This window comes from Salmo trutta, chromosome 9, assembly GCF_901001165.1.
Source record: "Salmo trutta chromosome 9, fSalTru1.1, whole genome shotgun sequence".
NCBI classification, from domain to species: domain Eukaryota; kingdom Metazoa; phylum Chordata; class Actinopteri; order Salmoniformes; family Salmonidae; genus Salmo; species Salmo trutta.
This window is the reverse complement of record NC_042965.1, coordinates 6,519,183-6,531,958: the sequence shown is the minus strand read 5'-3', so window position 1 is coordinate 6,531,958 and position 12,776 is coordinate 6,519,183. Positions and strand designations below refer to the sequence as shown.

General features: G+C 44.1%; 1 protein-coding gene across 8 annotated transcripts in view; it reads left to right on the top strand.

The window, feature by feature from the left end:
- mef2cb (myocyte enhancer factor 2cb) overlaps window positions 1-12,776 on the top strand; it is a 96,945-nt gene that overhangs the window by 61,586 nt on the left and 22,583 nt on the right. For 5 of the 8 annotated variants that reach the window (XM_029762182.1, XM_029762184.1, XM_029762181.1 and 2 more), the window contains exon 4: window positions 10,840-10,983. In XM_029762182.1, coding sequence (XP_029618042.1) covers window positions 10,840-10,983 — 144 coding nt within the window. Of the gene's footprint in view, window positions 1-10,839; window positions 10,984-11,119; window positions 11,258-12,776 lie in introns of all 8 variants that reach the window. The other 3 variants (XM_029762186.1, XM_029762185.1, XM_029762188.1) reach the window with 2 other exon arrangements.

The window sequence follows — 12,776 nt, the reverse complement described above, 5'->3', positions numbered from 1 at the left end:
TAAATACCAGGGAGACTAATTATCTGCGTTCAGTCTAATTTGCCTCCAAACTTTTCCTTACGACTTAATTAAAGCATTTTTTCTCCATCGTGTTCTTGCACGTCAACAGACTCCGAGCATGTGATATCCCTTTCAAAGTGCCAGTGTGCTCTTGCCTTATTTCTTGTGAAAATATTTTCAAGCATGTGTGCTATTCTATGTACTTATTTGGATTCTAAACAGCAGAGAGAACATTAGCCTTAAGGAGTTTTCTCTGTGGATTCTGCTCAATGACTGCTTCTTCTGCCTAACAAAGAGCCCTGCTGTCAACTCCTCCAGTTGCTGTAAACTCCTCCAGTTTAAATGCCTGCACTAATTTACCTCCCCCATTTCTACACATATCAACGTCCAGGAGAAATAAGGAAGTTATGATATGCTGTCTTACAGTTGTCCAGGTTGATGTTGGGCTTGTGTTTGAGGTGCTGTGACAGACAGACAGACAGACAGACAGACAGACAGACAGACAGACAGACAGACAGACAGACAGACAGACAGACAGACAGACAGACAGACAGACAGACAGACAGACAGACAGACAGACAGACAGACAGGGTGTGTCAGCAAGAGGCTGTGGATAGATCAGCCACGCTGCTTGTTTTTCAACCTGAGTTGAGGATTAAAGGGCGGAAGCTGCTTAGACTGCCTAAGTCAATTAACCTTCTGACATTGGCAAGCTAACGGCATAGGGATAGGTCAAAACAAAGACTGGGATGCCATTTCATCCTTATCTGCCACATATTACATGCTTGTGAAACATCTTCCCAGGGTTTCGCGTCATGAATTCCACCAACTGAGGCATTTCTTTGTACTCTTCCAGTCAGCCCTCCCTAAACACCCTGTCCCAAGAGCATTTGCGTATGTTTTTTCTTTCTTTTTTCCCCCTCTCCTGTCTCTGTGTTTTCCTCGCACTTTCCTGCGATTATAAACAGCTGCGGAGTTCAAGCAGTACCACGTTAAAATGTGTACGTTTCAGATGTCCAAACTGGGAGGCCCCACTCCTCCTCCCTTCCCCCACCCTCTCTATTTTTGTCATTCTTTTCCCCAATAAATGCCTCAAAAACCGGTAGTGGTCTAAAAATAGATTGTGGCGGAGCTAAATATAGTGCTTGGTTGGCGGGGCTGGCTATGAGAGTGGAGAAGAATAGGCATGGAATAGCTGTGTGTGTGTGCGTGCAAAGCGCCAGGTTGTTAATTCAGTCTCCCTCTCTCACAGGGACGACCGTGAACACTTGCCTCCAGAGACCACATGCACATGACCCGGGTGGTCAGAGACCCAGTGGTGCCAATAGACATTTGAACCTCGGGATAAAGGATTTCATTCACAGCTTTTTTCTTTCTCTCTTAGAATCCCTGTCCTTTTCTTCTCCTCTCAGAGAAATGAAAGGCACAGCTTTCTTGAAGTTTATAATGCTTTATGAGCAGCCTTGTTTCAACCCGTACAGACTGAAAATAACACACACACTCCTATGCGTCAGACATTTTAATCATTTAGCAGACACTCTTATCCAGAGCAAGTAAGTGCCGTGTTCAAGGGCACATTGGCAGATGTCTCACCTAGTCAGCTCAAGGATTTGAACTAGCAGCCTTTCAGTTACTGGCCCAACACTATAACCGCTAGGCTACCTGCCTCATTATGTCACACGTAGACAAATCTCTCTATTATTTGTTCATCAGGTGTCCGGTAGTCAAATGTTCTAGGGGTAGTTAAAGTCCTGTTGGGAGTAAGGCTTAATGACATTTGTCACAAGGGTTGAGAAGGGAACTAACGGCAGCTTCACCTCCATTGGGGCTTGAAAATGTCAAGTCGTTTTCACACAAGTTAATTGGCAGGTAATCACCCCTAGCAGGAGTTACAAATCTGAGAGATGTCACCCACCCCCATGGCCAAGGCAACGTGCTGGTGGAACCATAATGAGGCCTGCATGCTAAAGATAAGCTGAAACCTCTCCTCACCATGAGCTCACGGCAGCGCACGGTATTGTACAGAGCCATGATCGCGTGGAGCTCCCTTCCATCTCCAATTGCTCAAGCAAACTGCAGAATGACCTTTTAAAAAAAGGATGAAACAACGTCTTATGGAATGGCAGGGACTGTGAGGGGACACACACAAGACAACAATAAAAGTCTCGCTTGCTTTTAGATTCCTCTTTTGGGAGAAGCACAAGACAAAATGACGGTGTGCGCATGCTGATTACAGTCCTTAGCTCAGCATTTTGTTCCACGTCAGACAGACAGACAGACAGACAGACAGCCAGTCCAGAAAAGCAGAACTCCTGACTAGGAACTACAAGTAGCGTTTTGATCATCACAAACATTCTAAGGTCTATACAAGCGGAAGTCTGAGGTACTCACAACAACAAAAGGCCTTTTAAAATAGACCTTTTGAAATGTGCCAATATTTTGTCCCTGTGGTATGGAGTAGTAGTGCAGTGGCAGGCCACTTCTGAGGCCACGCTGCCAAGCACAGGCTTTTTCACTACACAGCCCAAAAACACTTCACGGCAGTCATTAAGATGAAATGATGCCTTATTCTTTGAAACTATTTGTGGAAAACTTTGAATATTGAATATCTATTTTTATAGCTGGTGTTTCCTGCCATGCCCCTCCCATGGTGGCTGTGGACAGGGAGGGTGTGGAAACTCAAGGTCACAGCGAAGAGGTCAAACGGCTGGTCATTGTTACTCAGGGCCCCCACCAGGCCTCCAGGCCTCTTTCCTGTTGTGGCACCAAGCGATAAGCGACACAGAGACAAAAGACGATAACTGAAGATTGGTGGGCCACAGAGGGGATGGGGGGGGCAAGACGACAGGGAGTAGACTCACTCATTACAGCCAGAACCAATCATTCATGACCAGCCCTTATGTAGCTAGGGGGGCTACAGTAAGTCCAGTTATTCTTCTAGCATTACTGGTCAAATACATGTTCTTGGTATGGTTTTTTTTAAACACTGGGGGCTAGGAGGGGAGGAGATTGGGGTATAAGTGTCCTCTTTATCCATCTTCACTGTGCTGGCATTGTGCCTTTATAGTGGCTGGCTCATTATGAGTGATTCAATGTGAATGGTCACACTGTCCTCCTGACTGAGGATGCTGCTTCTGCTAACAGTCTGATACAGTCTGATATTGACATGATTTGGGCCATGAGTGCTTCTTCTTTATGGACAGCACAGTCCTCTTGTACAGTGGCTGAGACTTGTCTCTGAAACACTCCTGTTTCTCTTTGGACTCCATGACTACTCCACCAAATGCACCACATCCATGTCCCCTTCCCAGTTTGAATGGGACACAGAGGACACACATGAAAACACACTCTGTCCATTTCGTATTCTGCTTTTCGTTTAACTCATCCTCCAGTATGGTGATCCCAGACAGCTGTAATTGCACACTTTGGAGAGCGATATTACCAAACGGATTCTAACTGCCAGCCTTTGATTCCTGATTATAGTGTTCCAGAATACCAGGACCAGGGGGCTTCAAAGCAGCCAAATCACTGAGAAGTCATTGATGCATTTATTCATTTTTTAAATGACGCCTTAACCCCATTGCAGTGGGATTCACAAACTATAACCAAAAAGGATTCTGAATTTGGGGTCCAATAGATTGCCGCACACACACGCACACACACACACACACACACACACACACACACACGCACACACACACACACACACACACACACACACACACACACACACACACACACACACACCACCTATCTCTGGGCATATCCCCTCTCTCTACATGGTACTGGCATGTTCAGACCACGCTTCATGAAACTGTGGCCTTCCTGTCTTTGGTCTGCCATCTGCTTCCAATAAGCTAAGCCAGGCTGATCCCTCTGATGTTCCCCCACTTGCACAAGTGGCTGAGAGAGAGAGAAATAGAGAGAGAAGAGAGAAATAGAGAGAGGGGGAGCTAGCAGTCCGAGCACTCTATTGCTGTATCCCACCGCTGGCTGCCACCAACAAGGCATCTGTGAATGTGCTTAGAGTGCAGTAACATGACGATGGGGCATGAATCCACAGTGGGCCCTTCTCATGGCCCCTGCTATCTTGTTAGCTGTGATGGGAAGGGACATTGTTTCTCCCCATAGCTCCTAGTCATTCACAATGGGCTGCTCTCACCAATCTGGTCGGGTGATATTGAGCATGGTACTTTGTAATGGTGAGGGAGCTCTGCTCTCCGCCCTGTGGCCTCACCCCACACACTTTCGCACACATGGATGAGAGGTTGCCACACACTGGTATGATGATGATGTGTGTGTGTGTGTGTGTGTGTGTGTGTGTGTGTGTGTGTGTGTGTGTGTGTGTGTGTGTGCGCGCACGTGCGCGCACCATATTGGTCCCAGACAATGACACTCTCTAGGCTCAGTCAGAAACGTGACCAGTAAGAAGTTGTTTATCTCACATAACAATCCCTCATGATTTTCCCTTTCTTCCACACACCAAACATGATTAACCATAAGTTACCCTGTTATTAAAACCCTTTTATTGTACTTGTTTGGCCAAGTGTTTTTCCACCAGCAAGTGCAGAATTTGACCACAAAAGTACAAGAAGACATACAGTGCATTCGGAAAGTATTCAGACTCCTTGACTTTTTCCACATTTTGTTACGTTACAGCCTAATTCTAAAATGTATTACATCGTTCTTTTCACACCATACTCCATAGCAACAAAGCAAAAACAGGTTTTTATAATTTTTTTCACAAAAAATTATAATAATAACTGAAATATCACATTTAAAAAACTATTCAGACCCTTTACTCAGTACTTTGTTGAAGCACCTTTGGCAGCAAGTACAGCCTCTAAACGTCTTGGGTAGGACGCTACAAGCTTGGTACACCTGTATTTGAGGAGTTTCTCTCATTCTTGTCTGCAGATCCTCTCAAGCTCTGCCTGGTTGGATGGGGAATGTCGCTGCACAGCTATTTTCAGGTCTCTCCAGAGATGTTTGATCAGGTTCAAGTCAAGGCTCTGGCTGGGCCACTCAATGACATTGAAACTTGTCTTGAAGCCACTCCTGCGTTGTCTTGGCTGTTTGCTTAGGGTCGTTGTCCTATTGGAAGGTGAACTTTCAACCCAGTCTGCGGTCCTGAGCGCTCTGGGGCAGGTTTTTATCAAGGATCTCTGTACTGCTCCGTTCATCTGTTCCTCGATCCTGACAAGTCTCCCAGTCCCTGCAGCTGAAAAACATCCCCACAGCATGATGTTGCCACCACCATGCTTCACCATAAGGATGATGCCAGGTTTCTTCCAGACCTGATGCTTGCCATTCAGGCCAAAGAGTTCAATCTTGGTTTCATCAGACCAAAACAAATCTTGTTTCTCATGGTCAGAGTCATTTAGGTGCTTTTTGGCAAACTCCAAGTGGGTTGTCATGTGCCTTTTACTGAGGAGTGGCCTCTGTCTGGCCACTCTACAATAAAGGCCTGATTGGTTGAGTGCTGCAGAGATGGTTGTTCCTCTGGAAGGTTCTCCCATCTCCACAGATGAGCTCTGGAGCTCTGTCAGAGTGACCATCGGGTTCTTGGTCACTTCCCTGACCAAGGCCCTTCTCCCCCGATTGCTCCGTTTGGCCGTGCGACACAATCCTGTCTCGGAGCTCTATGGACAATTCCTTTGACTTCATGGCTTGGTTTTTGCTCTGACATGCACTGTCAACTGTGGGACCTTATATAGACAGGTGTGTGGCTTTCCAAATCATGTCTAATCATTTTAATTTACCACGGTGGGCTCCAATCAAGTTGTAGAGACATCTCAAGGATGATCAAATGAAACAGGATGCACCTGAGCTCAATTTCGAGTCTCATAGTAAAGGGTCTAAATACTTATGTAAATAAGGTATTTTTGCATTTATTTGTAATACATTTGAAAACATTTCTAAAAACCTGTTTGCACTTTGTCATTATGCGGTATTGTGTGTAGATTGATGAGGAAAATTATTTATTTAATCCATTTTAGAATCAGGCTAACACTTTCCGAATGTACTGTGTTTACAAAAAAAGTATATTTCTTTCAGTTTTCACTGATCTTTACTTGATAAGGCCATAGTCATTGTCCATAATTTTGTAAGCTCTGCTCTCACCCAAAATCTATGCAGGTAATGTTGTTGGTCTTGAGGACCTTGCGAAACATCATCCGCCCATCTGTCACCATTGGTCATAAACACATTATTGAATGTACGCCTTAGCCGTCATACCACACTGCCAAGATAACACAGGGATGAGGCCACTGGAATGATCACCAGTTAAACACTCCTAAAATACGAGCCAAAGCTCCCACCTGGGCAAGGGTTGTCTCCAACAAGCAAATGAGAGAGGAGAGAGAGAGGAGAGAGGAGAGAGAGAGAGAGATATGGTCAGGGTGGCAGAGTTCCCAACAGCCGAACCCTGGTATGGCGTCAGCTGTCCCTCACGCTGCGTAAACTAGAAACCAACATAAACTGTAGTATACCCCTTGAAATACCCACCCAACATCACCCTGATTACAAAGTAGCATGTTCCAAGAAATAATATTATGCATTACATAAGTGTGCATTGCATTCATGGTTTTGTAATGCACCTTCAAAAAGCATATATTCTCAGCTTAGGGTGTGAGGTGGGGTGTGGATGTGAAGGGTACAGATGAAGAGGGTATGGTATGTAGGACACAGTGTCTACACTCCTCCTTCTGCACACAGGCCCCCTGACAGGCCGAGCCAGGAGGGAACATCATGAGGAAGGAGTTTAATTAGGAGCAAGCCTCCAAAAGGGAGAGACAGGGACAGAAACACAGAGCCAAGCAGCCGAGCAGTCTTTCCTCTCTCGCGTTCTTGCTTTCTTTCTCCATCTCTCTCTCTTTCAATCCCTCCTTTCCTCCTGTCTTGCTTCCTCTTTTTCTCATCTCTCTCTCTTTCTCTCACTTCAAAGTGTGTCCAGGATAGCCTATTTTCTGCTTTGTTAGATTGATCTCCACTCATCAATATAGCTTTGGACTGTGGATCATGGAGCTTTTATCTCCAACTGCTATTAAGATGTCAGCATCTTGATCTTCGTACCGAGGTATTTTTTTCCCCTCACAATTATTATTTTTAGATAGACAGACTGGAAACATTTGATGTAAGTGAAAATATGTGGGAATAAAACGCTGTAAATTTGAGCATTTGACGTGAGTGAGGTGTTTTATCACTATGTTTGCATTATCTACATATCCCCTGAACAGTTATTTTGTTTTCCTGCCATTTCTTGACATGGTGTATTTATCTTTCTTTCTATATCGACTATGACTACATTAGCGGGAAAATTTATATTTTTACTTATCGTTTTGAAACACTGGCCACTGATTTCCTCTCTTTTGAGATGATGTCAGTGGATCTAAAACAGCAGGACATGATTGGAGCAGCAGTGAATGACGGAGTAGACTGGGTAAGAGAGGCAGGGAACTAAGGAGAGGTCAATAGGGCACAACGACAGAGACAGAGAGAGAGACAGAGAGAGAGAAGGCCTTCTATGGCCATGTCATGGCTGCATTGCCTCTGATTGGCTGCTGGGCTGGATGGCAGCACTTGGCAACAGGTGTGATGTCCCTGACAGGTGGGCATGTCTGGGATGAGTGGCATAGCGACCTTGCGCGGCACCCTTAAAAACTGCTGAGCCCCAGTGGAAAGCTAAGCCAAGGCCACATGCCTGAAAGTCATATAACACTCCCACCCTCCGTCCCACTACCTCATCAACACCCCCAGACAGGCCCACTGCCCCATATCAGTCATGCCATATGGGTCTCAAGTTTGTAGTACAGTTTGATACTGTACTACACAACTACACTAAAGACCAGAGCAAAGTACCAAAATATTTGAAAAAGGGACAGAGAGAGACACAGAGAGAGACACAGAGAGAGACACAGAGAGAGACACAGAGAGAGACACAGAGAGAGACACAGAGAGAGACACAGAGAGAGACACAGAGAGAGACACACAGAGAGAGACACACACAGAGAGAGATACACACAGAGAGAGACACACAGAGGGAGACACACAGAGGGAGACACACAGAGGGAGACACACAGAGGGAGACACACAGAGGGAGACACACAGAGGGAGACACACAGAGGGAGACACACAGAGAGAGACACACAGAGAGAGACACACAGAGAGAGACACACAGAGAGAGACACACAGAGAGAGACACACAGAGAGAGACACACAGAGAGGCTAGTGAATCTTGACACGCTACCTCACCACGAGACGCCTCTGGCATCAAACAGCGATCTCACAAACGAAGCCCTCAGTTCACTAAAACCACACTTTAAAAATAGCGTTATTCTCCTGACATCAGAGATGACTGAAGTGTTATTTGTTTTATAAACAGGCGGCTCACTCTTAGTCACTTCTATCAATTTACAGTAGTGCGCTTCTCTGCTTGCAACGACAAGCAGAGTGTCACACAAATGAGGAGAATAAGATGGTGAGATTAACTTATTTTAGCATCTCTCTCTCCCATTATCTCACTCTCTCCATTTGTCTCTAGCATTGAGACACACACACACACATATGATCACCATCAAATCTAAGCTGCATTAAAGATAATGTAATTACAGTGGTGGGTGTGATAGGGAGGCCCAGATGAAAGCAGCGTGAAGCGCCGCCGTCTGCTCAGACAGGAGTGGGTCTGTGATACTCCTCCTGTAGACTAATCTCCTTTTATTAAAGCCGGCCTCTGTGGAGGAGAGAGAGAGAGAGAGAGGGGAAGGAAGGGAGGGAGGGAGGGGATGGAGGTGGGTCTTTGATGGAAGCTTTAACTATCAGTTGCTACACCTTTCATTTCACTCCTTCACTCACTGTAAATCTAATCTACACAATATGGGACACATCTCTGCACTCAATACTGCAGTGTGTGTATGTACACACACACACACACACACACACACACGCATAAACAAACACACACACTATCTTGCTCAACCTCTTACATCATGCAGATTGCTCAAGAGTAGGGTTGCAAAGGGAGGGTATTTTACTGGAAACTTTAGACGTTTACTAGTAAACTACCGGAATTTTGGTATCTTTCAAGGATTTTATGTAATCTATCACAAGACATCTAGTGGCCCTTTTGGGTACTTCCGATTATCACAGGTGTCTGTAATTATCTCTGGCCCTCTGTGTGGCATCATCACAGGTAAAATGTATGAAATAATTGAATAAGATGATTTTAAAATAAATAATAGAATGACAAAGCTGTAAAACATTATCCGAAATATAAACCATCAACTTAGTGAATACCATTGGTGTTTCAGCATGAAATTTCCTTTATAGATTTTTTTTTACAAACTGTATTTATTTTACTCTATCAATATGTATTTGTTGTCAATGTTTTGGCATCAAACTGGTAGCAGTTGTGAAGAAAGTCAATAGTTGGAAGAATTGCAGTGTTAATTGAAAATAATGCCATTGCTGATTAGATGCTTTGTTCATTAATTAGGCTATTTTCTTGAACCATATGGTCTATCTACTAGAGACTCATGGACAATATGGACACAGATATAATAAATGAATGCTATACTGTATATGAATAAATTATGTGTGTTTTTTTCCCAGAGGACACTAATTTAAAAAAAAAAGAAGTGTTTTAACCCTATCCCAAACTTTAACCCTTACCTTAATCAATCAGAATGAGTGCTTAAATTCCATGTTTTAACCCTATCCAAAACCTGGATCAGAAGGTTTCGTGTTCCATCACAATGGTGGACACTAGTTTTTAGTTTTTTAGTTTTAACCCTATCCTAAACCTTAACTCTAACCTTATCCATTCAGAATGAGTGCCTAAACTTTGTTTTAACCCTATCCAAAACCTTAACACTTAACTTTCAAAATGTGATGTTTCGAGCAACTTTGAAAAGTGTTGTTTGGAGAAACGTCGTCTAATTCTGCAGTGAGACTGTGAGAGCTTGTTGCTTACATACCTAAACACACAAATTAAAACACTTGGTGCTGTAGATACACAAAAACAACACTTGCAGAGAAACGGTGTTAGATATAATTGTATCACTACCACTTTAGTGAGATACTGTATATCTTGGTCTAACGAGGGAAAGAAAGACAGCTCTTCTCTTCCCTTTCCTCCTTCGGTGGCGTTGAGAGAAGGGGGGGGGGGTGTGCTGTGGCCACAGAAACAGGATCAGGTGGCCATCAGGTGGCCAAGAGAGAGATTGCTGCCTGTATACACAGTCTGTCAAACACACACTCTAACACTACCACAGACCTGCCACACACAAACCCAACGCACACATACATCTGTAGCCATAACAGTCCCATTCCGGCCTCCTCAGCTGCCAATGTCAGAAATATGTTTCATTTCCATGTTCATCACTGACTGTGTCTCTGTGTAATTACAATGTTGATTGTCCCCATGGCGCCTCATTTGAGAGAGGAGTATGGATTTTATGGATTGTTAGTGAATGCTATGAAATCATTTATGTTCTTCTGAGTGTTTAGCTACATGTTAACTTGTTGACAAGGACACCGCTATGTCCCCACCCCACTCCATCCCATCCCACATTGATGGACATGGGAATAGATCCTGTCAAAGCACTTTATGCCATACCAAGGACCACATCCCATTTAGCCAGTTAGTACCCACTTTAACCTCTATGACACTTTAGGCACACACACACTTTTTGTATACATCTCATTCATTCCTTTGGTCAGTTGAGTCCATTCTCAGGATCCATTCTAACAAGGGACCAACCCACATTTCCTCTCCCCTGCTCTACTCTGGGTCCTGTTCCCCTGCCCTTCAACTGTGTTGTGCGACTGCTCTGTTTGCAGACGTTGAGAAAGAAGGGTCTAAACGGCTGTGACAGCCCTGACCCCGACGCAGACGACTCGGTCGGCCACAGCCCAGAGTCTGAGGACAAGTACAGGAAAATAAATGAAGACATTGATCTGATGATCAGCAGACAGAGACTGTGTGTAAGTACCGCCTGACACTCCCTGAGCTTTCTTCTCACCCTTCTCTCCCCTCTCTTTCTTTCTTTTCTTTCTTTCTCCCTTTTTCCATCCGTACGTCTGCTGTCCATCTGATGGGGTTTTTGGTGGGACCCGGCAGGCATTAAGCAAGAAGGAGAACAAAGGTGGCGAGAGCCCGGAGCTCGAGTCTGCTCTCACCCTCACCCCACGCACTGAGGAGAAATACAAACAGATAAACGAGGAGTTTGATCATATGATCAAAACTCATAAGATACCTGTAAGTACTGGACTTACACAGCATGCCGTCTCAGCTTGCTCAATGACGGACGCTGAGTAACAGGCCGCCAAATTAACCCCCTATTAGCCCAGCATTGTGTGACACTGCACTGCACGTCTGGAGAGAAAAAACACAAGATAAGACTTCCTCATACTTTGAAGCACCTATACATACGTGTATTCATAGCAGCTAACTCATCTAAGCGTCATTACCTTAGTAATTTAGTTCAAGTATAGTGCGCGCTTCGCCTCTCACACTCTTTAGCCTCTGGCTCCATCTGTGACATCACACCTTTAACCCTTTACCCATAATCCCTTGCCTGGCTCTCAGGGGTGGTGTGGTTTGCATGCAGTTCCTCTTCTCCTGCGCCCACGCTATACACAGCTCAGTCACCCGAAACAACAGAGGGACAGATGCTAAGGCTCGAAAACAACAGGCACATAGGCACACACACAAACACATTCGCAAATTCACACCCTACTGTAGCCCTCATTACATAAATGTGAATAAAACATTAAATGAAGGCCCTCCCTCACTGTATAAAACCCCACCCACAAGTCTAGTTGATTCAACTCATTATTATTAAGTAACTGGTTCCAGACTTTTTTTGTTTACTCAACTTTTGGTCAAAGTGTTCCCAGAACAACAACAAAAAGTGTTGGCCCAAACCTGGCTCCAACTTGAGAAAACATTGGCAGAAATTCTGTCAACTTCTGTGTTTGCTCAACTTGTCTCATACATTCCTTCAACTACAAATTATTATTTGGGCATCTTACCTAAAAAAAAAGGTTGTGAAACTAGTTACACAAACAGTGCTTTTAACATACAATGTTTTCAACATACATACAGTATTTGACACACGTGGACATACATAATTGCATTGTGGATGTTCGTTTGTACAGTAATTATTGTTCATGTCGAACCTGGGATTTGAACACACAACCTCTTCTTCATGGCATTGCGATCTTCCTGCCACGCCACCATGTTTGTATCAATTATCAGTTAATTATCAGTTATTCTCTCATCATTGCTTTGTTTTACTTATTTAAGCAATTTTAGTTTTTTGATAGTTGTCAAATTTTTGTATGGCATATTATTCTGTTTTAATGTTTCTCCTTAAACACTATGATAAATAAAATAGTTGCCACGCCCTGACCATAGAGAGCCACTGTTTCTCAATGGTGTAGCAGGTCAGGGTGTGACGAGGGGGTGTTCTAGTTTAACATTTCTATGTTGGTGTTTTGGTTTGGTTCCCAATTAGAGACAGCTGATAATTGTTGCCTCTAATTGGGGATCATTTTTAAGTAGCTATTTTTCCCACCTGTGTTTGTGGGATATTGTTTTGTGTTTGTGCATGTGCACCACATAGTCACGTGTCGTTGTTCGTTTATTGATTTATTCGCTTTTGCTAAAAGTTTCACTTTGTAATAAATACGTGGAACTCAACATCCTCTGCACCTTGGACCTGTTCTTACGACAATCGTGACAGAATATCCCACCAAACCAGGACCAAGCAGCG